General features: G+C 48.0%; 1 protein-coding gene across 7 annotated transcripts in view; it reads left to right on the forward strand.

The window, feature by feature from the left end:
- Positions 1 to 23,729, forward strand: part of KALRN (kalirin RhoGEF kinase) — a 530,952-nt gene that overhangs the window by 359,775 nt on the left and 147,448 nt on the right. For all 7 annotated transcript variants that reach the window (XM_082262172.1, XM_082262174.1, XM_082262176.1 and 4 more), the window contains exon 34: positions 7,596 to 7,842. In XM_082262172.1, coding sequence (XP_082118298.1) covers positions 7,596 to 7,842 — 247 coding nt within the window. The remainder of the gene's footprint in view (positions 1 to 7,595; positions 7,843 to 23,729) is intronic.

Here is a 23,729-nt window from a genome sequence, read left to right on the forward strand (position 1 = left end):
TGTTTGTAGTGGGGGGGGGGGGTCCCTGTGATTTTTATTGGTGGGCCCCGTGATTTACAGTGCGGATAACCCTGTGATTTGTAGTGGGGGTCCTGTGATTTGTAGTGGGGGGGGCCCTGTGATTTATAGTGGGGGCCCTGTGTTTTGTAGTAGGTTGGGCCCTGTGATTTGTAGTGGGGGTCCTGTGATTTGTAGTGGGGGGCCCTGTGATTTATAGTGGGGGCCCTGTGTTTTGTAGTAGGTTGGGCCCTGTGATTTGTAGTGGGGGTCCTGTGATTTGTAGTGGGGGGCCCTGTGATTTGTAGTGGGGGGCCCTGTGTTTTGTAGTAGGTTGTGCCCTGTGATTTGCAGTGCGGGGGCCTTATGATTTGTAGTGGGGGCCCTGTGTTTTGTAGTGGGGGCCCTGTGTTTTGTAGTTATACCCCTGAGTGCCCCCCCACTGTATGTGCATTGTGCCATGTGAGAGCCAGCCGGGGAGGGTTAATCGGTGTCATGGAAACCTCTTATCAGTGATGTCACACGGCGGACACGCTCACATCTGTCACTCTCTCACACGCCTGCAATCAGCATCATCTGCTGGCCGGACCGGCGTCTGGTAGAGATTGGAAGGTAAGATGGGGTACACTGGCAGAGCTGTGTGTGGGGGAGGGAAGCCGGTGGGGGCACCCCCTATATGAGTACAGAGGGATTATCTATGGGAGGCGCTCTGTGTGCAGAAAATATCAGAAATCAGACCTTCAGCCGGTCATCTCTGTAAGACCAGATCTGCTTTAGGGATCTCTTGTTAGGTTGTGGGGATCTCTTATTGGGTTGTGGGGGTCTATAGTTGGGTTCTGATTGGGTTGTGGTGGTCTCTGGTTGGGTTGTGGGGGTCTCTGGTTGGGTTGTGGGGGTCTCTGGTTGGGTTGTGGAGATCTCTAGTTGGGTTGTGGGGATCTCTAGTTGGGTTGTGGGGATCTTTAGTTGGGTTGTGGGGATCTCTTGTTGGGTTGAGGGGGTCTCTAGTTGGGTTCTGGTTGGGTTGAGGGGGTCTCTGGTTGGGTTGTGGGGATCTCTTGTTGGGTTGAGGGGGTCTCTGGTTGGGTTGTGGGGATCTCTTGTTGGGTTGTGGAGGTCTATAGTTGGGTTCTGGTTGGGTTGTGGAGGTCTATAGTTGGGTTCTGGTTGGGTTGTGGGGGTCTCTGGTTGGGTTTTGGGGATCTCTGGTTAGGTTGTAGGGGTCTCTGGTTGGGTTGTGGGGGTCTCTGGTTGGGTTTTGGGGATCTCTGGTTAGGTTGTGGGGGTCTCTGGTTGGGTTGTGGGGGTCTCTGGTTGGGTTGTGGGGGTCTCTGGTTGGGTTGTGAGGATCTCTGGTTGGGTTGTGGGGGTCTCTAGTTAGGTTGTGGTGTTGGGTTGTGGGGGGTCTCTGGTTAGGTTGTGAGAGTCTCTGGGTTGTGGGCGTCTCTAATTAGATTGTGGGGGTCTCTGGTTAGGTTGTGGGGGTCTCTTGTTGGGTTGTGGGGGTCTCTGGTTGGGTTGTGGGGATCTCTGGTTGGGTTGTGGGGGTCTCTGGTTGGGTTGTGGGGGTCTCTAGTTAGGTTGTGGTGTTGGGTTGTGGGGGGTCTCTGGTTAGGTTGTGAGAGTCTCTGGGTTGTGGGCGTCTCTAATTAGATTGTGGGGGTCTCTGGTTAGGTTGTGGGGGTCTCTTGTTGGGTTGTGGGGGTCTCTGGTTGGGTTGTGGGGATCTCTGGTTGGGTTGTGGGGATCTCTGGTTGGGTTGTGGGGGTCTCTGGTTGGGTTGTGGGGGTCTCTAGTTAGGTTGTGGTGTTGGGTTGTGGGGGGTCTCTGGTTAGGTTGTGAGAGTCTCTGGGTTGTGGGCGTCTCTAATTAGATTGTGGGGGTCTCTGGTTAGGTTGTGGGGGTCTCTTGTTGGGTTGTTGGGGTCTCTTGTTGGGTTGTGGGGGGGTCTCTTGTTGGGTTGTGGGGGTCTCTGGTTGGGTTGTATGGTCTCTGGTTGGGTTGTATGGTCTCTGGTTAGGTTATGGGGGTCTCTGGTTGGGTTGTGGGGGTCCCCGGAGTATTGTGTGTCTTGAGATTCAACCCAAGAACACAATTCTCCCATATTAGATGATCGGTTCTTAAATGTGGCCGCTTATTATATTATATTTATGGAGGAGCATTGTAGTCCTAAGCCAGGACTACAGGACACCTCCCTGCTTTCCTCTTCTGTGACATAGGGGGAAGGGGTCCTGTAGTCTGCAGAGAGGATTGGGCAGGACTGACAATGCTGCTTGAGGCTTTAGTGCGGTAGAAGTACAGGAAATCATCAGCTTACTTAAGTTCTGGCGGGATCTACAGGGATTGTCACATAGAAGTAAACCCCTCCCCCTCTGATCTGTGTACATTGCAGGGATCAGTGCCAGGATAAGGTCATCAAGTGCCCAGAGCGATGATGGCGAATTGGGCCCACCCCCGCCTGGTTGAATTCCCAAGTAGAATCCCCTTTTACATCAGGTGTCCCCCAACAGAGTCCCCCTTTACATCAGGTGTTGCCATTAAATTCTCCCTTTAGACCAGGTGTCCCCAGTATTCTCCCTCTTTACATCAGGAGTCCCCCTTTACATCGTGTCCTCAATAAAGTCCCTCTTTACATCAGGAGTCCCCCTTTACATCGTGTCCTCAATAAAGTCCCTCTTTACATCAGGAGTCCCCAATGCTACTGAGTTGTTGCCCCTCCCCCTTGTGCTGGAAGATGGGACAAGTCACATGACAGGGAGAGAGAAAGGACACTTTTCCGCTCTCATTCCTCAGCAGCGCCGTATTGAGACTGAGGACAGTTCTCAGTCTCAGCACCACCTCTTTTCCGCCCAATGCAGGCCGGAGGGAGGAGAAAGCCGAATCCTCCCTCCAGTGGCTGCAATGGGCCACTGCTCCTTCTGACAGGAGTGTCACTGCAGCCAGTTACTCCAGTCAGTAAGGATCTCTGTGAAACATAAAATAAAACAGCAGGGGGCGCCAACTAAGTGCAGTATGCAAGGTATCTTTTATTAGAAAGATGAATGGCAACTCATTGTATAAAAATAAAAAGGAAGCTCATCTCATCCACCAGGCAAGCGATGGGAGAGAGCCGGTCATTGCCGGTATAAGCTCGGACTTCCTGTATGGAAGCCGCCATGTTGTTCAGTACACACCGATCACAAAGGAAACGATGGCAGCAAATCTGTCCTTCAATAGAGAAACTTCTCCGGGCTGTAAAACGCGCGGCTGAGAAATGATGAATTCCCCTCAGATGTTCTGCAGACGTCCCCCCCCCCCGCCCAACCCCCCCCCCCCCTAATTAATTACTTATAGTTTTCCATTAGAGGACGTTTCAAGCCTCTTTAATTTAGGCTCTTTAATCTCACCCTGTAAATCTTGACGGTTTTTAATTTTTCCAGCTGCCGGCGATGAATAATTACCATAAAAAATGGATTGCCTGGCTCAGAGCCTCCGATCGCTGCCAGATCGCTGCGCCGCTCTTTGAAGTGGCGCCATTTTACGTTTATCGGGTCAACAATGACTCCCTTATAAGCTTTACGTGTCATCAGGGTTATCTGATATTGTATGTTTGGAAAGGTGGGGGGAGGGGGGTATATTGATGGCGGTTTTGTTGCTGGAAATGTGCGCGCTGGGTACAGCAGGATGAGACGATTCCGGGATGGAGGAAATATTTCTTTATTTCTATTTGATTCAGAATAGTAAAGTGTATGTGAGCCCAAAGTCCGATCTCTGTCCGATCTCTGTCCGGTCTCTGTCCGATCTCTGTCCGATCTCTGTCCGATCTCTGTCCGATCTCTGTCCGGTCTCTGTCCGGTCTCTGTCCGGTCTCTGTCCGGTCTCTGTCCGGTCTCTGTCCGGTCTCTGTCCGGTCTCTGTCCGATCTCTGTCTGATCTCTCTGGGTACCGTTTCCTGACACAAATCATTTATGTCAATCTGTTTCTGGAGATTCTGCCGCAAACCGCACTTTCTGTCACAGACTGACCACACTAAGCCACAGCCCTGATAATAGCAGCATTGTGAGCTCCTTTACTTTCTATCAGATCTGTCAGGTAGATCCAAGATCTCCAAACTACGGCCCTTTGCTTGCTTTTAGCCAGACCATTATTTCCCCCCACTATCAGCAACAGGGGGGCATAGCCTGCCACTGACACCAATGATGGGGGACTATTCCTCCCACTGATACCAATGATGGGGCACTATTCCTCCCACTGACACCAATGATAGGACACTATTCCTCTCACTGATACCAATGATGGGACACTATTCCTCCCACTGACACCAATGATGGGATACTATTCCTCCCACTGACACCAATGATGGGATACTATTCCTCCCACTGACACCAATGATGGGGCACTATTCCTCCCACTGACACCAATGATGGGATACTATTCCTCTCACTGATACCAATGATGGGATACTATTCCTCCCACTGACACCAATGATGGGGCACTATTCCTCCCACTGACACCAATGATGGGACACTATTCCTCCCACTGACACCATCGATGGGGCACTATTCCTCTAACTGACACCAATGATGGGGCACTATTCCTCCCACTGACACCAATGATGGGGCACTATTCCTGCCACTGACACCAATGATGGGGCGCTATTCCTGCCACTGACACCAATGATGGGGCGCTATTCCTGCCACTGACACCAATGATGGGGCGCTATTCCTGCCACTGACACCAATGATGGGGCACTATTCCTCCCACTGACACCAATGATGGGGCACTATTCCTCCCACTGACACCAATGATGGGGCACTATTCCTAAAATCTGATTTCGGTACTTTTAAAAGCTGTACAGGACACACAATTGGTCAGATGGAAGCTTTTTTACTGTCTGTCTGGAGTTCGTCTTAAAGCCACTTAGGATAATAAAGCGGCAATTCATAAGAAGGGGCCCACAGGGTCCCCACTTCATCCTTTCCAGTATCCCCCTCCTTGTGATGCAAACCCAGGCAGGGATTGCAATTGGGCTCTACCTGTATAAAGCCAGGAAATCCTCGGCCTATCACTGACTCACCCCTATGCAAAAAAACAACCACAGCTGCCCAACCCAACGCAACCCGGCAAATGAATGATTGGCCGCGGACTACCCTCCCCCAATCTGCATTTTCGAGGATGAAACAAATTAGAGAAGAAGCAGTCATTTGTTTTATAAATGACCAACGTTATAAATAATAAATCACAAAGAATATCATAAAAAAACATTAGTAACTGCTGTATTGACCCCCCCTCCCCCAACTTCCCCTATTGTTATCAGTGTATACTTCACTTCATTTGTATATTTATTTACATATTTTGTTTATAATTTAAATTTACAATTTTATTTTATTTTATTTTTATGTGTTTTTACTTGTAAGGCCGTCTCTGCCCTGCTGAACAGACCTGGGCAGGGACTGCAATCTGTCCCCGGAGCCTGGTAAGGAATCTTGTGCTTCAGAGTATGGGGAACGCTGTGCTCTCCTTCCAGAATTCAGCAACCAATCCCCAATCAGAGGAGTAACTAGAACTTTCAGGGTCTCAGTGCAAGAAACTATAAGCCTCCGTTCACACTATGTCGCTCCGACTTAGGGGGCGACCTGTGAAGTCACGTGCAGCGCAACTTCGGGGGCGACTTGCACGGACTTCATAAAATGAATGTCTATGCAGGTCGCCTCCAGGTCGCCCCGAAGTAGTACAGGACCCTTTTTCTAATTTGGAGCCACTTGTGTCACTCCTATTAGAACGGCTCCTGTACTACACTATGGGAGTGTGAGGACCGCGACTTGTCAGGCTGACCAAGTCACCTGACAAGTCGGATCAATGTGAATGCGGTCTGAAGGGCCCCCTGGCCAGGGCCTCCCCCACAGTGGCGGAACGCCAGGGCCCAGTCGCAAGCGCGACCTTTGCAACCCTGGTAAATCCACCAGCGGTGTCAGTGGTATTTTTCACCATTTTGTTTTATTTTTTTTACGATTTTTTTTTTAACAGTTTTTTAGGAGCACCATTGGGGAGCTTTGGTCAGATATCAGGGGTCTAAAAAGACCTTTGATGTTTCACCTTTAAGACAGAGAAATTAGATTGAAGACACAATCTGCACCTCTGCAGCCTCAGCTGCACCGAATGAATGAACAGGAAGAGCTCTGTACAGAGGCTTCCCCTTCATTTACAAACTGAAGTATAGGAAGCAGTTTGCTATGCCTCAGTTGTGAATGGACAGAGTCAGTGATCAGTGCTGATCACTGACTCTATTCAGTAAGACAGCTGAAAGGCTGCAGGAGAAAATGGTGGGGATTGGTTGCTGCTCCTCCTAGCCAGGAATACTGGGGGCTGCCTTGGGCGGGGTCATAATTGCAACCCCTTTATGTACTCTCCCACCCCCATTCACCACTACATACACATGAAGGAAGGAAAAGCCCTTTGAATATCACATTTTGGGGGTTTTCTTTAGTATTCTGGCCTGGGGCATTTGCCCTTTTGGCCATTTGTTAGGTATCCTGCTTAGGGGAGTGAACATGTTGGGGATTGGTTCCTCTATATGCCGCCCCTCCTAGCTAGGAATACAGGGGGCCGCCTGGGGCGCGGTCATAATTGCAACCCCTGTATGTACTCCCCCGCCCCCATTCACCAATACATACACATGAAGGAAAGGAATAGCCCTTTGAATATCACATTTTGGGGGTTTTCGTTAGTATTCTGGCCTGGGGCATTTGCCCCTTTTGGTCATTTGTTAGGTATCCTTGTTAGGGGAGTGAACAAGTTGGGGATTGGTTCCTTTATATGCCGCCCTTCCTAGCCAGGAATACAGGGGGCCGCCTGTGGCGGGGTCATAATTGCAACCCCTGTATGTACTCCCCCCGCCCCCATTCACCAATACATACACATGAAGGAAAGGATAGCCCTTTGAATATCATATTTTGGGGCATTTGCCCTTTTGATCATTTTTTGGGTATCTTGCTTAGGGGAGTGAACATGTTGGGGATTGGTTCCTTTATATGCCACCCTTCCTAGTCAGGAATACAGGGGCCCTCTGGGGCAAGGTCATAATTGCAACCCCTGTATGTACTCCCCCGCCCCCATTCACCAATACATACACATGAAGGAAAGGATAGCCCTTTTAATATCACACTTTGGGGGTTTTCTTTAGTATTCTGCCCTGGGGCATTTGCCCTTTTGGTCATTTATTAGGTATCCTGCTTAGGGGAGTGACCATACGTCTAGGATGGTCATGTACAGGGACGTGGCGATGTGTACACCTACAGATTACCTACTGGTTATCATAGAAAGACCCCAGAGACCATTCAATAATCGCATATCGATAATTCCCAGGATGCAGCTGAGGGGTCGGAGTTCTGATCGATCGTTGTGGAATTTCTGTCTGCTAAATGTTAGAATTATTCACACTATGAGCCTTGTGATGATCATTTAACACTGAGGGCCTCCGATATTCTTTATCCTTTGTATTGCACTGTGACGTGTTGATTGATTTCTTATATTTTCCTTGTTTCTGATTAAACATCGTTGTTGTTGGTTGATCTTCTTCTGGGAAGTGTCTCACAGATCTCGTTTCTGGTCTCTTGCAGCTGTCGGGAGGCTGTGAACTCACCACGGTGCTCCAGGATTTTGTCGCCATCCACAGCAATGAGCTGAGCATCCAGGTTGGTCAGACGGTGGAGCTGCTTGAGAAGCCGAGCGATCGTCCTGGATGGTGCTTGGTAAAGACGACGGAGCGGAGCCCCCCGCTGGAAGGCCTGGTGCCCAGCAGTGCCCTGTGCATCTCCCACTCCCGGAGCAGCGTCGAGATGGAGTGCTTCTTCCCGTCAGGGAAAGGTAGGAGCCGTTCTGAATGCTGGTGACGCTTTGTTCTGCTGTGGATCACCATTGGGACCCCAAAGTGATTCTGTCCCTGATACCCAACATGGAGGAATGGTTTAGTGAAACACACTAATATTTGTCTTATTGATATACAAAAGTGATATCACTGCTTTATAAACAACGACCTTCTTTTTCTGTGAACTATTACTAAGTCCTCAAAATTGGTCGAATGTGTTATATCGGAGCAACAGGTGGACTTTATGGGGAAATGTCTCTGGACCCCGGCCATCAATACTTATATGAACTTGTTCGGGCCTCTTATTTAAAAACCATGACCATGGAGTCTCCCCACCCCCAATTCCCCTACCACAGCCATTATTGTACAGTTATCCTCCAATAACCCCCCCTCTGCCACCACAGCAGTCATTAATATGCAATTTATCTCCAACATCTCCCCACCACAGCCGTTAATATGAGGTTGACACCCAACATCCACCCGACCATCACCACCGTGGCCATAAATATTGGGTTGACCCCCAACATCCCTCTCCCACCACCATAATGGCCAGTAATGTAGGGTTGACCCCCAATATCCCCTCCACCACCGTGGCCATTATTATGGGGTTGACACCCAATATCCCAACCACCATGGCCATTAATATGGAGTTGACCTCAACATCCCTTCGCCAAGGCCATTAATATGAGGTCAGCATCCAATATCCCTCCACTATTACCACCATGGCCATTAATATCAGGTCAGCACCCAATCCCCCCCCCCCCACTATTACCACCATGGCCATTATTATAGAGTTGACCCCTAACATCTCCCCCACCACGACCATTAATATGAGGTTGACACCCAATATCCCCCACACCATCACCATGTCCATTAATATTAAGTTGGCTCCCAACACCCCCCCCCCCCCACCACCACCACCACCATGGCGGCCATTATTATAAGGTTAATACCCATTATCCCCCTCACCACCGCCACCATGGCCATTAATATGAGGTTGCCACCCAACATCTCCCCACCACCATGATGGCCCTTAATATGGGGTTGACACCCAATATCTCCACCACCACAACCATGGCCAATAATATGGAGTTGACCCCCAACATGCCCCCACCTTTGGCCATTAATATGAGGTTGACACCCAATATCCCCCTCACCATTACCACCATGGACATGAATATGGGGTTGAACCCCAACATCCCCCCCACCACCATGATGGTCCTTAATATGGGGTTGACACCCAATATCTCCACCACCACAACCATGGCCAATAATATGGAGTTGACCCCCAACATGCCCCCACCTTTGGCCATTAATATGAGGTGGACACCCAATATCCTCCTCACCATTACCACCATGGACATGAATATGGGGTTGAACCCCAACATCCCCCCCACCACCATGATGGCCCATAATATGGGGTTGACACCCAATATCTCCACCACCACAACCATGGCCAATAATATGGAGTTGACCCCCAACATGCCCCCACCTTTGGCCATTAATATGAGGTTGACACCCAATATCCCCCTCACCATTACCACCATGGACATGAATATGGGGTTGAACCCCAACATCCCCCCCACCACCATGATGGTCCTTAATATGAGGTTGACACCCAATATCTCCACAACCATGGGCAATAATATGGAGTTGACCCCCAACATGCCCCCACCTTTGGCCATTAATATGAGGTTGACACCCAATATCCCCCTCACCATTACCGCCATGGACATGAATATGGGGTTGAACCCCAATATCCCCCCGCTCCACCACCATGACGCCCATTAGTATGAGCTTGACCCCCAATAATATGGTGTTAAAACCCAATATCTACCACTACCACGGGCAGTCAGCACTAATGTGGAGTTGACCCCCCAAAATGGCCATTAATATGGAGTAAACCCCCCACCATGGTTATTAATGTGGAGCTGACCCCTTCCATGTTGCATGCAGTCTCACCAATTCCCGCCATACATGTAATGATTGTGAGATCACACACAGGATTGTGTTCATCAGACACAACACAAATGGAAACCAATTGAATTTGTAAAGTTTTCTTTGTTGGAAATTATGAAATCTGTAACGGATCATTTGTCTGTGAGGATTGTGCTATGTAACCCTCTCACTGCTTACCGCCACACAGTGGAAAACTGATAAAGGGTTAAATCTTTCTAATAGGGGTAGCCGAGTGCTGACAGCTGATGTTCTCCAGACTTCCAGGTAGAAGCACAGCACTGATCAATAATGGCAGGCGATGGCCTCCAAATTTCCAGGTAGCGGCACAGCTGTGATTGTTAATTGCAGACAATGTTCTCCAGATTTCAAGGTAGCGGCACAGCTGTGATCGGTAATTGCAGGTGATGTTCTCCAGACTTCCAGGTAGAAGCACAGCTAAGATAATTAATGGCAGGTGATGGCCTCCAGACTTCCAGGTAGATGCACAGCTAAGATAATTAATGACAGGTGATGGCTTCCAGATTTCCAGGTAGCGGCACAGCTGTGATCGTTAATTGCAGGTGATGTTCTCCAGACTTGCAGGTAGTGGTGCAGATATGAATACTGGCAGTGTATAAGAATTGCACTATAATTCTCCCTCTGATGATTGTGAGAGGAGGAAATCTTCTCCCTTCAGGAGTATTTTTATACAGCTGCAGTGAATTGTCTATGAGCTCTGATAGCCACTAGGTGGCGCTCTCCTCCCATCGTTGACATTGCTGTAAATTGTAACTGTGATAAAGTGGAGAATTCTGAAAATTCTTGAATTATTTCTTCCTCTTTGCTGTTTTCAGAAATCCTTCAGAGGTATGAGATGAGGACAGGGATTGTATCACACAGCCACTGACAGACTCCTGTGTGATCCTATGGCAGGGATCCTCAAACTACGGCCCCTGTTACAGATCTACACATCCCATGAGGCATTATAAAACTCTGACATTCACAGACATGACTAGGCATGATGGGAATTGTAGTTCCTGAGCAACTGGAGGGCCAAGGTTTGAAGACCCCTCTTCTATGGGGTAGAACCCTCCCCATGGCAGACCAGTAAAGGGTCCCCAGCACTGGTCTGTCCATGGCTGGAAATCCTTACCACTTCTATCTGTGCCAACATGTTGGTAGACACTATGTGGCCCCTGGAATATCCCATAGAAGGGACCGAACACACATGTACATGTAGTAGCTGTTAGTATGTTGTCATTGCAGGGGTTCCTGGGTTTTGGTTCCCAGAGAGGTCAAATTATTATTATTTTTTCTCTCAATATTTTATAAAAGAAGAAAAAGACAACAGAGATGAAGAAATAACTCTGTGTGTGTGTGTATATATATATATATATATATATATATATATATATATATATATATATATATGAGTATGCATATACAGTATCTCACTAAGGTGAGTACACCCCTAAGTGAAAATGTCCAAATTGGGCCCAAAGTGTCAATATTTTGTGTGGCCACCATTATTTTCCAGCACTGCCTTAACCCTCTTGGGCATGGAGTTCACCAGAGCCTCACAGGTTGTCACTGGAGTCCTCTTCCACTCCTCCATGATGACATCACAGAGCTGGTGGATGTTAGAGACCTTGCGCTCCTCCACCTTCTGTTTGAGGATGTCCCACAGATGCTCAATAGGATTTAGCTCTGGAGACATGCTTGGCCAGTCCATCACCTTTAGAGCCGGTTCACACTGGGGCGACCTGGTCGCCTGACAGGTCGCCGTAGGTCGCCTTCCATAGGGAAGCTGTGGACCCGTTCTAATAGGAGCGACACAAGTCGCTCCGACTTAGAAAAAGGGTCCGGAGCTTCTTTGGGGCGACCCGGAGCGACCTGCATTGACTTCAATGTTATGAAGTCCGTGCCGGCCGCTCCGAGGTCGCAGTGTAAGCTGCGCACCGCGACTTGTGAGGTCGCCCCGGCAAGTCGGATCGCTCTAATGTGAACCGGCTCTAACCCTCTGGAAAATAATGGGGGCCACACAAAATATTGACACTTTGGGCCCAATTTGGACATTGTCACTTAGGGGTGTACTCACTTTTGTTGCCAGCGGTTTAGACATTAATGGCTGTGTGTTGAGTTATTTTGAGGGGACAGTAAATTTACACTGTTATACAAGCTGTACACTCACTACTTTACATTGTAGCAAAGTCTCATTTCTTCAGTGTTGTCACATGAAAAGATAGAATAAAATATTAAGGCTCCGTTCACATGTAGGCGTTTTGGGGCGTTTTTGGGGGCGTTTTTCTGCTCTAGGATCAGCTCTCAAAACGCCCAACAAGACAAATCCTATTAATTTCAATGGCCCCTGTTCACATCTGAGCATTTTGACGCTGTAAGCAAAACGCCCAACGCTTAAAAAAGTACATGAGCTTCTTTTTGGGCAGATTACAGGCGTTTTCCATTGGTCTCTATTCAATCTAAAAACGCCTGCACAAAAAAATGCCTGTAAAACGCCTGCAAAAAACGTCCATAAACACGCCTGAAAAAACACCCGAAAAAACGCCTGTAATAGCAACGCCAAGATGTGAACGTAGCCTTACAAAAATGTGAGGGGTGTACTTACTTTTGTGAGATACTGTATGTGTGTATATATATATATATATATATATATATATATATATGTGTTTGTACAGAGTATATATGTGTATTGAGTATATACAGTATATATATATAGGTATACAGAGTATATACAGTATATATGTGTACAGATTATACACTTTCCTGACTTGCCGGGCTGCATGCTCTGATAAGGGTCTGGTATGAATATTGCAGGGGACCCAACCCTCGTATGGATTTTTTTTTTTTGGGGGGGGGGGGGCAGGGGGCAAGGAACGCTGTTTTTTTTTTTTTTGTTTTTTTTTTTTTTTTTTCTATTGCCGCCATTCTTTTATTTACATTCAGCTGTCAGTGGGGAAGGCCGCTGACAGCTGATAACTCATCGGTTGTTAAGGACGCGGTGGCCGGCTTCCTGGCTCACTCCTTAACAAACAGCTATGCTTCACACAGAATTGGAAGCGGTTGATCATTTTTGACCGATTCGGATAATTTCTGAAAATTTGTAATTCGTTAGAAAATTTATAAACGAAATCAAATTAAACTAAACAAATTCAGAAACAAATTAACAAAACAGTAACATAATTTCCAGTACATAGTAATTATTTACATAACAAATCTATCCGAAATGGAAGTAAACTTTTCTAGTAAAGCATCGCACATCTTCAGGAAACACAACAAGGAAATATAAAGTTCCGATTCCCCCCCCCCCATCCCCCCCCCCCCCTGCATGTATGCCAAGAATGACACAGAAATGATCACATGACGCTGAGATCTCACAATGTGACATTCCACTTCCTGCATGCCATGAATTTATTTGACTTCCTGGGGATATTTGTATGATCATTGGGTCCCCGGTATTTCGGGCCGCTGTACGCCGCGCCCCACGTGTGACACCCGCCGCGTCCTGCAAGTTTTCGCTCGCATATTTCACATTCATGAGAGGTTTTATCTCCTCGCCCAGCGATCAGCCGGATTGGTCAGTCATGCAGAAAATCGTCTTGTCAGTCTGGGTTGGTGAGATGGTCTGACCCAGAGACTGAGCGCCCGGTCCCACGCCGAGGGGAGGGGTGGGGGGGATGAAGGGGAGCATACAGAGCATTCTGGGGGAGCCACAGTAACATTGTGGGGTCTCCTCACATACAGCCAGATATTGTCACAGGACCGGCCTTTGCTTCACAGAATATGTTCTCCATTCCCCAGCCCCCATAGCAACACAGGGGCCCAATGAAAGCTTGTAGTGTAAAGCAGAACTCCGGACACAAAGACTTTCATGTATTTACATTCCTTTATAGCCATATAGAATATACATCCACATCAGATGTCTTTGCAATCCCAGATATTACTTTGTAAAAGTAGCAGTGACGTCATCACTGTGCTGTACATAGCCTGTACAGAAAGCTAAGCTGTGGGAGGGGGCCAAGGAGGCTCCACCCATTGCAAAAAAAAAAAAGCACAGAAGGGGCTGAGACAAGACCAGACCCCCTGCACAAGAAAAAAGAAAAGAGCTGTGGGAGGGCCCCAGCAGGCTCCACCTACTACAGAAAACTGCAGGAAGGGGGTGCAGACAGCACCAGTCACCCTTCACAAGTAGAGGGAGCCGGACTGTGGGAGGAGCACCGCAGGCTCCACCTACTACAGAAACCTACAAGAGGGGGTGGAGATGTGCAGGGGGACTGGTCTCAAGGAGAGAGGGCAGATATGTGGGAGGTGCCCAGCAGGCTCCACCCACTGCAGAAAAAAAACAGGAGGGGTCAGAAATAAGACCTGCCCCCCTGCACAAAGAGAGAGCAGAGCTGTGGGAGGGGGCTAGCAGGCGCCACCCATTACAGAAAACTAAAGGAGGGGTGGAGACAAGACCAGTCCCCTGCACAAGGGGAGAGAGCAGAGCTGTGGGAGGGGCCCAGCAGGCTCCACCCACTACAGAAAACTACAGGAGGGGTGGAGACAAGACCAGTCCCCTGCACAAGGAGAGAGAGCAGAGCTGTGGGAGGGGCCCATCAGGCTCCACCCACTACAGAAAACTACAGGAGGGGTGGAGACAAGACCAGTCCCCCTGCACAAGAAGAGAGAGCACAAGTGGGCGGTCTTTATTACAGGAAGTCTCACATTGGATTACTGCGCAGAACTGGTGAAAATGCTTTGATGGGTGGGTGTCGGTCTGGAGGAGTGGGCGTTCCTAGGCAGGCATTTTTTGCACAAGCAACGCCCACATGTTATACTGAGCCTCTAATATTAGAGCTGAAATCCAATAAATAAAAGGGGCGGGGCTAGGGACAGTCAGAAAAGAAAAGGTCTAGATGATGCTGGACATCCTCCAGCCAGAAAAAGAGGCGGGGCTTTATCTTACTTGCTGCAGCTTCGAATGCACATTGTGAGAAGCTCGCAGTGTGCAGTGAAATCAGAGGAAGCCGTTTCAGTCCAGGAGAGGAGCCGGTAGGGGAGGCCGGAGGGAGGATTTGACAATCTTTCCCAGGTGGGGGAAGGGTGTGGCCAGTGTTTAACCTCTTCATCACAGAAATCTAGGTGGAAGGTGAACACCATCTGTGACCCGGCCCTGGACCCACAATCCAATTGATTCAGGTAGTTGGGCCCTTTTTTTCCATATCTGGTGACTATAAAAGTGATTGTACAATCAGGTTGTAATGTGTGTGGCCGGCTTCGCCCCGATCTATGGGAGTAATACAACAATAAATTAATAGAGTGTCCCCTTCATCTTCCTCAGACTTCCCCAAAGGTTCCGCCTCCCATGGAAAATCCGCCCCCCCCCCCCACATGTCGTCATTCTCCATCGAGAAGGTGGCCGAGATCTGACCTGTATTGTGGAATCCGCCACAAATTCCCCATCCAATCACTCAGCCTGGAGGTGATTCCCCGGAAAGGTGCGCCCCCCCCCCCCCTGTACTCGCTGAGCCCCATCATCTCCTGTCCTGTATAGCGAAATGCGTCCGCTGCGGCCCCTCCCTGCGTTTCCTGCGATCTGCTGATTTCTGGGTGAAGGTGACAGAATTATCCCCCCCCCCCCCCCGCCTCTGTCTGCAGCTGATTTCTAGTGAATGTGCGGGGGATTTTGGCCCGGGGTCAATGCAGACGTTTCCCCACGCAGCGTTCTGTCTGCTGTATTTGGTACAGGAGGGAATTTCCATTCCTCCGTGTATTCACTAATAACAATCGGAGAATAAACGTTACGTTTTTATTAAAAATATTTTGAGAATAACGTTACATTGTATGCGAATAATAAAGACACATTGTGTAATAATACAAATAATTTGTACAATAATAATCTCAGAAACATTGTATAATAATAATCATATAGAAGCATTGTATAATAACAATAATTCAGGTACATTTTATAGCAATGGTATTCAAACTATGGCCCTCCAGTTGTTCAGGAACTACAATTCCCATCATGCCATAGTCATGCCTGTGAATGTCAGAGTTTTACAATGCCTCATGGGATGTGTAGTTCCGCAACAGCCGGAGGGCTTTAGTTTGAGGATCCCTGTTTTATAGTAATACAGAAACATAATATATGTATAAATGTATATATAATATAGGTACAATAATATATACACTATATTACCAAAAGTATTGGGACGCCTGCCTTTACACACACATGAACTTTAATGGCATCCCAGTCTTAGTCCGTAGGGTTCAATATTGAGTTGGCTCCACCCTTTGCAGCTATAACAGCTTCAACTCTTCTGGGAAGGCTGCCCACAAGGTTTAGGAGTTTCTATGGGAATGTTTCATCATTCTTCCAGAAGCACATATTTGAGGTCAGGCACTGATGTTGGAGGAGAAGGCCTGCCTCACAGTCTCTGATCTAATTCATCCCAAAGGTGTTCTATTGGGTTGAGGTCAGGACAGTCAAATTCCTCCACCCCAAACTTGCTCATCTTTGTCTTTATGGACCTTGCTTTGTGCACTGGTGCGCAGTCATGTTGGATCAGGAAGGGGCCGTCCCCAAACTCCTCCCACAAAGTTGGGAGCATGAAATTGTCCAAAATGTCTTGGTATGCTGACTCCTCAAGAATTCCCATCACTGGAACGAAGGGGCCAAGCCCAACCCCTGAAAACAACCCCCCACACCGTAATCCCCCCCTCCACCAAAGGATTTGGACCAATACGCAAAGCGAGGTCCATAAAGACATGGATGAGTGAGTTTTGGGTGGAAGAACTTGACTTGCCTGCACAGAGTCCTTACCTCAACGCGATAGGACACCTTTAGGGCCCTTTCACATGGGCGCTCCGTATGTCCGCAAATCATCCTATATTTTTTTGCGGATGATTTGCGGACATAATGTAAGTCTATGGCATTGCGGATGTCAGCGGAATACCATCCGCTGACATCCGATTTTCTTCCTTTCAGTTCTGTTCCTTTTTTGGAACGAAACAGAACCCTATTTTTCCTCTGTTCAAAAAACGGAAAGGAAGCTAAATCGGATGTCAGCGCTGTCATCCACTGACATCCGCAATGCCCATAGACTTACATTATGTCCGTATATCATGCGCAAACGGATGGGATGATATGCGGACATACAGAGCGGATGACACAAGTGTCATCCGCTCCGTGAAAAAAAAAAAAAAAGGACCGGAGCGGAGGCAAAAAACTGATCGCCCGTGTGAAAGAGGCCTTAAGATGAATTAGAGCGGAGGCTGTGAGACAGGCCTTCTCATCCAACATCAGTGCCTGACCTCACAAATGCACTTCTTGAAGAATGGTGAAACATTCCCATAGACACTCCTAAACCTTGTGGACGGCCTTCCCAGAAGAGTTGAAGCTGTTATAGCTGCAAAGGGTGGGCCAACTCAATATTGAACCCTACGGACTAAGACTGGGATGCCATTAAAGTTCATGTGTGTGTAAAGGCAGGCGTCCCAATACTTTTGGTAATATAGTGTATGTGTGTGGTATAATACAGGTACATTGTATAATATAAATATTGTATAATTACACTAAAAATAATAAAGGAACATTGTATAGCAATACCAAAACATTGTAAAATAACAATACAGGTAGAATGTATAATAGATACTTTGTATAAATGAATAGTTACAATGTGTAATAATAGATACACTGTATAATATAATACAGGTACATTGTATGATAGATACATTGTATAATAATAGAAACATTGTATAAAAATAATAGTTACAATGTGTAATAATACACAGTATAATAAGAACACAGAAACATTGTATAATAATAATAAAGGTACATTTTATAGAAATACGGAAACATTGTATAATAATATTACAGGTACAATGTGTAATAAGATACGCAGGGTTGATTTACTAAAACTGGAGCACAGAATCTGGTGCAGCTGTGCATAGTAACCAATCCGCTTCCAGTTTTTGTGGTCAAAGCTTAACTGAAGAAGCTTGGAAGTTAGAAACTGATTGGCTGCCATGACCAGAGGCACCAGATTTTGCACTCTCCAGTTTTAGTAAATTCCCCCCCATAGATAATATAATAGATACACTATATATATATATTCCTCTACTGACCAGCTTTATGGAGATGCTGATTTCATTTTCCAGCAGGACTTGGCACCGCCCATACTGCCAAAACTACCAATACCTGGTCACATGATCATGGGATCACTGTGCTTGATTGGCCAGCAAAAAAGAAACATTGTTTCTTTTTGTATCTTTCTGTGAATTCATCTACAGATGAAAGACATGAACTTCCATCTGCAGATGAAGTCTGTTTAAAGCAACCTGTCAGGTAAAATAACATTTTATTTTTTATTTTTATTGTTGTTTAACCCCTTATTAACCCTTAACTCCAATAAGCCCAAATTAACTCCCTTTTCCCCTTCTCCATTTATTATTTTCCTGCTGATTTTTTATTTGTTCACTTCTATTTTATAAACTATTCGTATTTTAAAACATTTTTTGTTTGCATTCGTTTGTTAATATTTTTACCTTTAACATATATTTCAATGTTTCACATGAGAAAAAAAAAAATATATCCTTTTTTTTTTTTTTTATTGCTCTTATGTAATATTCAATTTTTCTGAGATACTGAATTTTGGGGTGTCACTAGTTGTAAGCAGGGCTGTCTTTAATACTGATTGGACCCTGGGCAAATATTTTCTTGGGCCCTCCCAAATCCACTTATCAACTATTTGCAGGCAGTGCGGGCTCAAGGGGCATCTGCCCCTTTTGTCCTGTGATAAAGACGGCCTTGGCTGTAAGCCATAATTCTCAAAATTCAAAGAAAGAAATGCTGGAAATCTCTCACTCTGTGTGTAAAACATCTATATAAAATATGATTTTCACTTTTTGAATTGAATTACTGAAATACATTTCCTTTTTGATGATATTCGTATTTTATGAGGTGCACCTGTGTGTCTGGAGCTCAGCTTTGAACATGGCGGATTTTATGAAAAGTGGCTTTGAGCGCACCGTGTCTGGGAATCGGAGGGGCCCCTCGCTTTGTGTTATTTTCCTGTCCTCGATTTCCTCGAACCGTTTTCGCATACCTCCCCTCCTCCGACATGATGAGAGTTGTAGTCCTGGTTCCTTCCCTGTATTTCCATGGCTGTGTTCGGTCGCCGGGCGCCGTGTTGCGGTTTAGACGTGTCCAGGAAGCAGATGTCTCATCTCAGCTGTGAGTGTCTGATGGCCTGGAAGTGACCTACCTGAGCTGACTGTTATGTGACCCCCGCCGATCCTCCTGCCGGCCCCTGGGGGCCCCATTTCCCAGAACTGATAACCGCCTGGACGCTGCCCTCTGAGGGATGATAATGGACGCTCTTCTGCCAGATGGAGTCTGTGTAATCTGCATACTTCTCTTGTACGACGCTACGGAGCAGGTGTAGGACACAATGTAATAATGAGAGACACGGGGTCACTTATCACCCCGGGTGTCCCTCTCTCATGATTGTTCCGATTGCATTGTGAGATGTCAGATGGGATCATCGTAACTTTACACAAAACTTCATACAATTTCCTAATTCTTCTTCTCTGAGCTAAAATCTCAGGCCAGGAAGTAGACGGTGACCCAGGATGATGCCTGAACAAAGATGGCGCCGTCCTGAAGAGGAAAGCAGATAAAGGCATTGTCAGGGGGGGGGGGGGGGATCCTGTGATCTCCGTGATCGGGAATAAATACCTGGAAGGGTCACACTGACACTCAGCATGCTGCATTTATTACTATATCTGATGACAGGTCCACTTTTGGGATCTGGATTCTCCCCCGGCTGTTCTCTGGGTGATAAGTGACATTTCCTTCCATCCTTTACAGATAAATACATCTGAAATGGGAAAATATGTTACAGTTAATACTATGATCAGGGCTGGGACAAGGGGGGTGGGGCAGTGGGGGGGGGGGGGACTGACCTTGGCACTGTGGTATCATGTGAGGAGAGGAAGTGGGGATACATGAGGTGAGGATTTGTGTTGAAAGGGGGAATTTGGGGGGGGGGGGGGTTAAGTATTGTTCTAGTGAAGGAAGTTTAGGAGGGGGGCTGCTAAGGGGGTGGGATTTAGGGGAAATTGTGTTGGGAGGGAGCATGGGGGGGGGGAAGATTTGTTCTATGAGGGGTGATTTGGGGGAATTCGTGCTGGGAAGGGGGATTTGAAGTGGGCGGGTGAGATGTGTACTAGGAGGGAGACATTTTAGGGGTAAGGAATTTGTGCTGGGAGGGAGGATTTGAAGTGGGGGGGGGGGATGTGTACTAGGATGGAGACATTTTAGGGGTAAGGAATTTGGTCTGGGAAGGGGGGGGATTTTGGAGGAATTTGTGCTGGGAGGGGGGTTTGAAGATTTGAAGTGGGGGGGGGGGAGATGTGTACTGGGATGGAGACATTTTAGGGGTAGGGAATTTGTGCTGGGAAGGGGGGATTTGGGGGGGGGGGGATTTAGCTGGGAGGGAGAATTTGAAGTGGGGGGGATGTGTATTAGGAGGGAGACATTTTAGGGGTAGGGAATGTGTGCTTGGAAGATTGATTTATTTTATTTTTTGGGGGGGGGGTGCATTTTGGGGAATAGGTGGACAAAAGATTTTTGCTGAGAGGGGGGATTTCAGCAAGGGGGTGGATCTGTACTGGGAGGGGGGAAATGTATGCCCAGGGGGTAAGCATGATGATTAGTGCTCAGTCTTTGTGGGGGGGGGGTTTGCTGACACACAATGCTCATACATCTTTGGGGGGGGGGCAGTTTGGCATGTTCACCTGGGCTGTAGTTGATCTTGTCCCGGCACTGACTATGATGATCATTAGCAAAGTGCTGTAATCTCTTTTTGCAATGTGGGAGGTGTGGCCCTCCGATACAATGTGGTCCCCTGAAGGTTTATGTCACCCCATTGGGCCCTGAGTTTCACTGACCTTCCTCCTATAGAGAATTGATTGTCAAGGACAAAGGTCCCCCCCGGGACATCAGAGTGGAACTTGTATAGCAGGTGACAGGACGGGTTCCTCCACATTCCTCCCGGCTTCCAGTAATAATCTTCGGTGTCAGTGACCTGGGAGAACTCCGCATTCATCCGCAGTGCCTGCTGGGAGCCTTTGTTCTGACAACCCTTCCCGGGATCCGCATCCCCCCTCCAGGCGTCTCGCTTTCCCGGGATCCGCATCCCCCCTCCAGGCGTCTCGCGTTCCCGGGATCTGCGTCCTCCTTCCAGGCGTCTCGCTTTCCCGGGATCCGCGTCCTCCCTCCAGGCGTCTCCCTTTTCCAGGATCCGCGTCCCCCCTCCAGGCGTCTCGCTTTTCCAGGATCCGCATCCCCCCTCCAGGCGTATCGCTTTCCCGGGATCCGCGTCCCCCCTTCAGGCGTCTTGCTTTCCCGGGATCCGCGTCCCCCCTTCAGGCGTCTTGCTTTCCCGGGATCCGCGTCCCCCCTCCAGGCGTCTCGCTTTCCCTGGATCCGCATCCCCCTCCCAGTCGTCTCGCTTTCCTGGGATCCGTGTCCTTCCTCCAGGCGTCTCGCTTTCCCGGGATCCGTGTCCTCCCTCCCAGGCTTCTCGCTTTCCCGGTATCCGTGTCCTCCCTCCAGGCGTCTCGCTTTCCCAGAAAGTGATTGTCAGAGATCAATAGGTAGTATTGATCAACCACTGTACCCATCTCTGTTCATTCCTGCCAGCACATCCTAAAACTTCCATACTAATGACCTTTCCCCCTGCTGGCGGATTCCATATTACCTAATAATGGGGGCAGCAGTTGGATTTGGAGACCCTTCCATAGAGGTCGGCCATCTTTTTCCTGTTACGAGCGCCATTCTGCAGACGCATAAGAAAATATACACTATATTGTCAAAAGTATTGGGGCACATGAACTTTAATAGTATCCCAGTCTTAGTCCAGAGGGTTCAATATTGAGTTGGCCCACCCTTTGCAGCTATAACAGCTTCAACTCTTCTGGGAAGGCCGTCCACAAGGTTTAGGAGTGTCTATGGGAATGTTTCACCATTCTTCCAGGAATACATTTGTGAGGTCAGGTACTGATGTTGGCTTGCAGTCTCCACTCTAATTCATCCCAAAGGTGTTCTATCATGTTGAGGTCAGGACTCTGTGCAGGCCAGTCAGGTTCCTCCACCCCAAACTCGCTCATCCATGTCTTTATGGACCTTGCTTTGTGCACTGGTCCAAATCATTTGGTGGAGGGGGAATTATGGTGTGGGGTTGTTTTTTCAGGGGTTGGGCTTCGCCACCCTTAGTTCCAGTGAAGGGAACTCTTAAGGTGTCAGCATACCAAGACATTTTGGACAATTTAATGCTCCCAACTTTGTAGGAACAGTTTGGGGATGGCCCCTTCTTGATCCAACATGACTGCGCACCAGTGCACAAAGCAAGGTTCACAAAGACATGGATGAGGGAATTTGGGGTGGAGGAACTTGACTGACCAAAATGATCTCTGTGATGTCATTGCTTAAAGTAGAAATAATCCAACATAAAAAAAGTAACTATAAAAAACACTTAATTGCGGCGTGATTCCTTATCGGCCAGATGTAGGCTGGGACCCGACTGCTGCCGTTTTGGTAACATTTATTTAAATATTATTGTTACTCCATACACTCCAGGAGGGGCCCATTTCCTTATTTATGTTTCCGATGTTGAACGATCGTTGGTTGGCGCCATTTCCACGCGGTGCACACCTGCCGTCCTGTCTGGAAAGTCGCTGCGGCTGCAGAATTACAGAGAGAAGAATGGAGGTTTTTTTTTTTTTTTTTGATAACTCGCTATCTCTTATTTTGTGCAGCGATGAGGTCACAGTGATGTCACAGGAGGAGGAAGCACGGGTCAGCGGATTTGTATTAACTGCAGGATTTTGTTTTCACAGCGATGACACCAGAGTGGGGAAAATATTTCCTATTTTCTTGGCGGAGTTTGGATTGAATAGAGAGGAGATAAGCAGAGTAAATACAGCGCCTAATCCTGAGCCGCGCACAGCCGGAGTCACCCGGCAACGCGCCAAGAGCACCTGTATGCCGCCCAGTATTGGATCTGATGGGAGAGCTTCTATATAGATGCCCCAGTGGGACCAAAACTCACATGTGAAGCTCCGGGGGGACCCAAACCGGCAATAACGCGTGATTCTCCGGGGGAACCCAAACCGGCAATAACATGTGATTCTCCGGGGGAACCCAAACTGGCAATAACGTGTGATTCTCTGGGGGAACCCAAACCGGCAATAAGGTGATTCTCCGGGGGAACCCAAACCGGCAATAAGGTGATTCTCCGGGGGAACCCAAACCGGCAATAACGTGTGATTCTCCAGGGGAACCCAAACCGGCAATAACGTGTGATTCTCCGGGGGAACCCAAACCGGCAATAACGTGTGATTCTCTGGGGGAACCCAAACCGGCAATAAGGTGATTCTCCGGGGGAACCCAAACCGGCAATAACGTGTGATTCTCCAGGGGAACCCAAACCGGCAATAACGTGTGATTCTCCGGGGGAACCCAAACCGGCAATAACGTGTGATTCTCCAGGGGAACCCAAACCGGCAATAACGTGTGATTCTCCGGGGGAACCCAAACCGGCAATAACATGTGATTCTCTGGGGGAACCCAAACCGGCAATAACGTGTGATTCTCCGGGGGAACCCTAACCGGCAATAACGTGTGCTTCTTCGGGGGAACCCAAACCGGCAATAACGTGTGATTCTCCGGGGGAACCCAAACCGGCAATAAGGTGTGATTCTCCGGGGGAACCCAAACCGGCAATAACGTGTGATTCTCCGGGGGAACCCAAACCGGCAATAAGGTGATTCTCCGGGGGAACCCAAACCGGCAATAAGGTGATTCTCCGGGGGAACCCAAACCGGCAATAACGTGTGATTCTCCGGGGGAACCCAAACCGGCAATAATGTGTGATTCTCTGGG

The sequence above is a fragment of the Pelophylax lessonae genome (assembly GCF_965119305.1).
Source record: "Pelophylax lessonae genome assembly, chromosome: 6".
In the NCBI taxonomy this organism is placed as follows: Eukaryota; Metazoa; Chordata; class Amphibia; order Anura; family Ranidae; genus Pelophylax; species Pelophylax lessonae.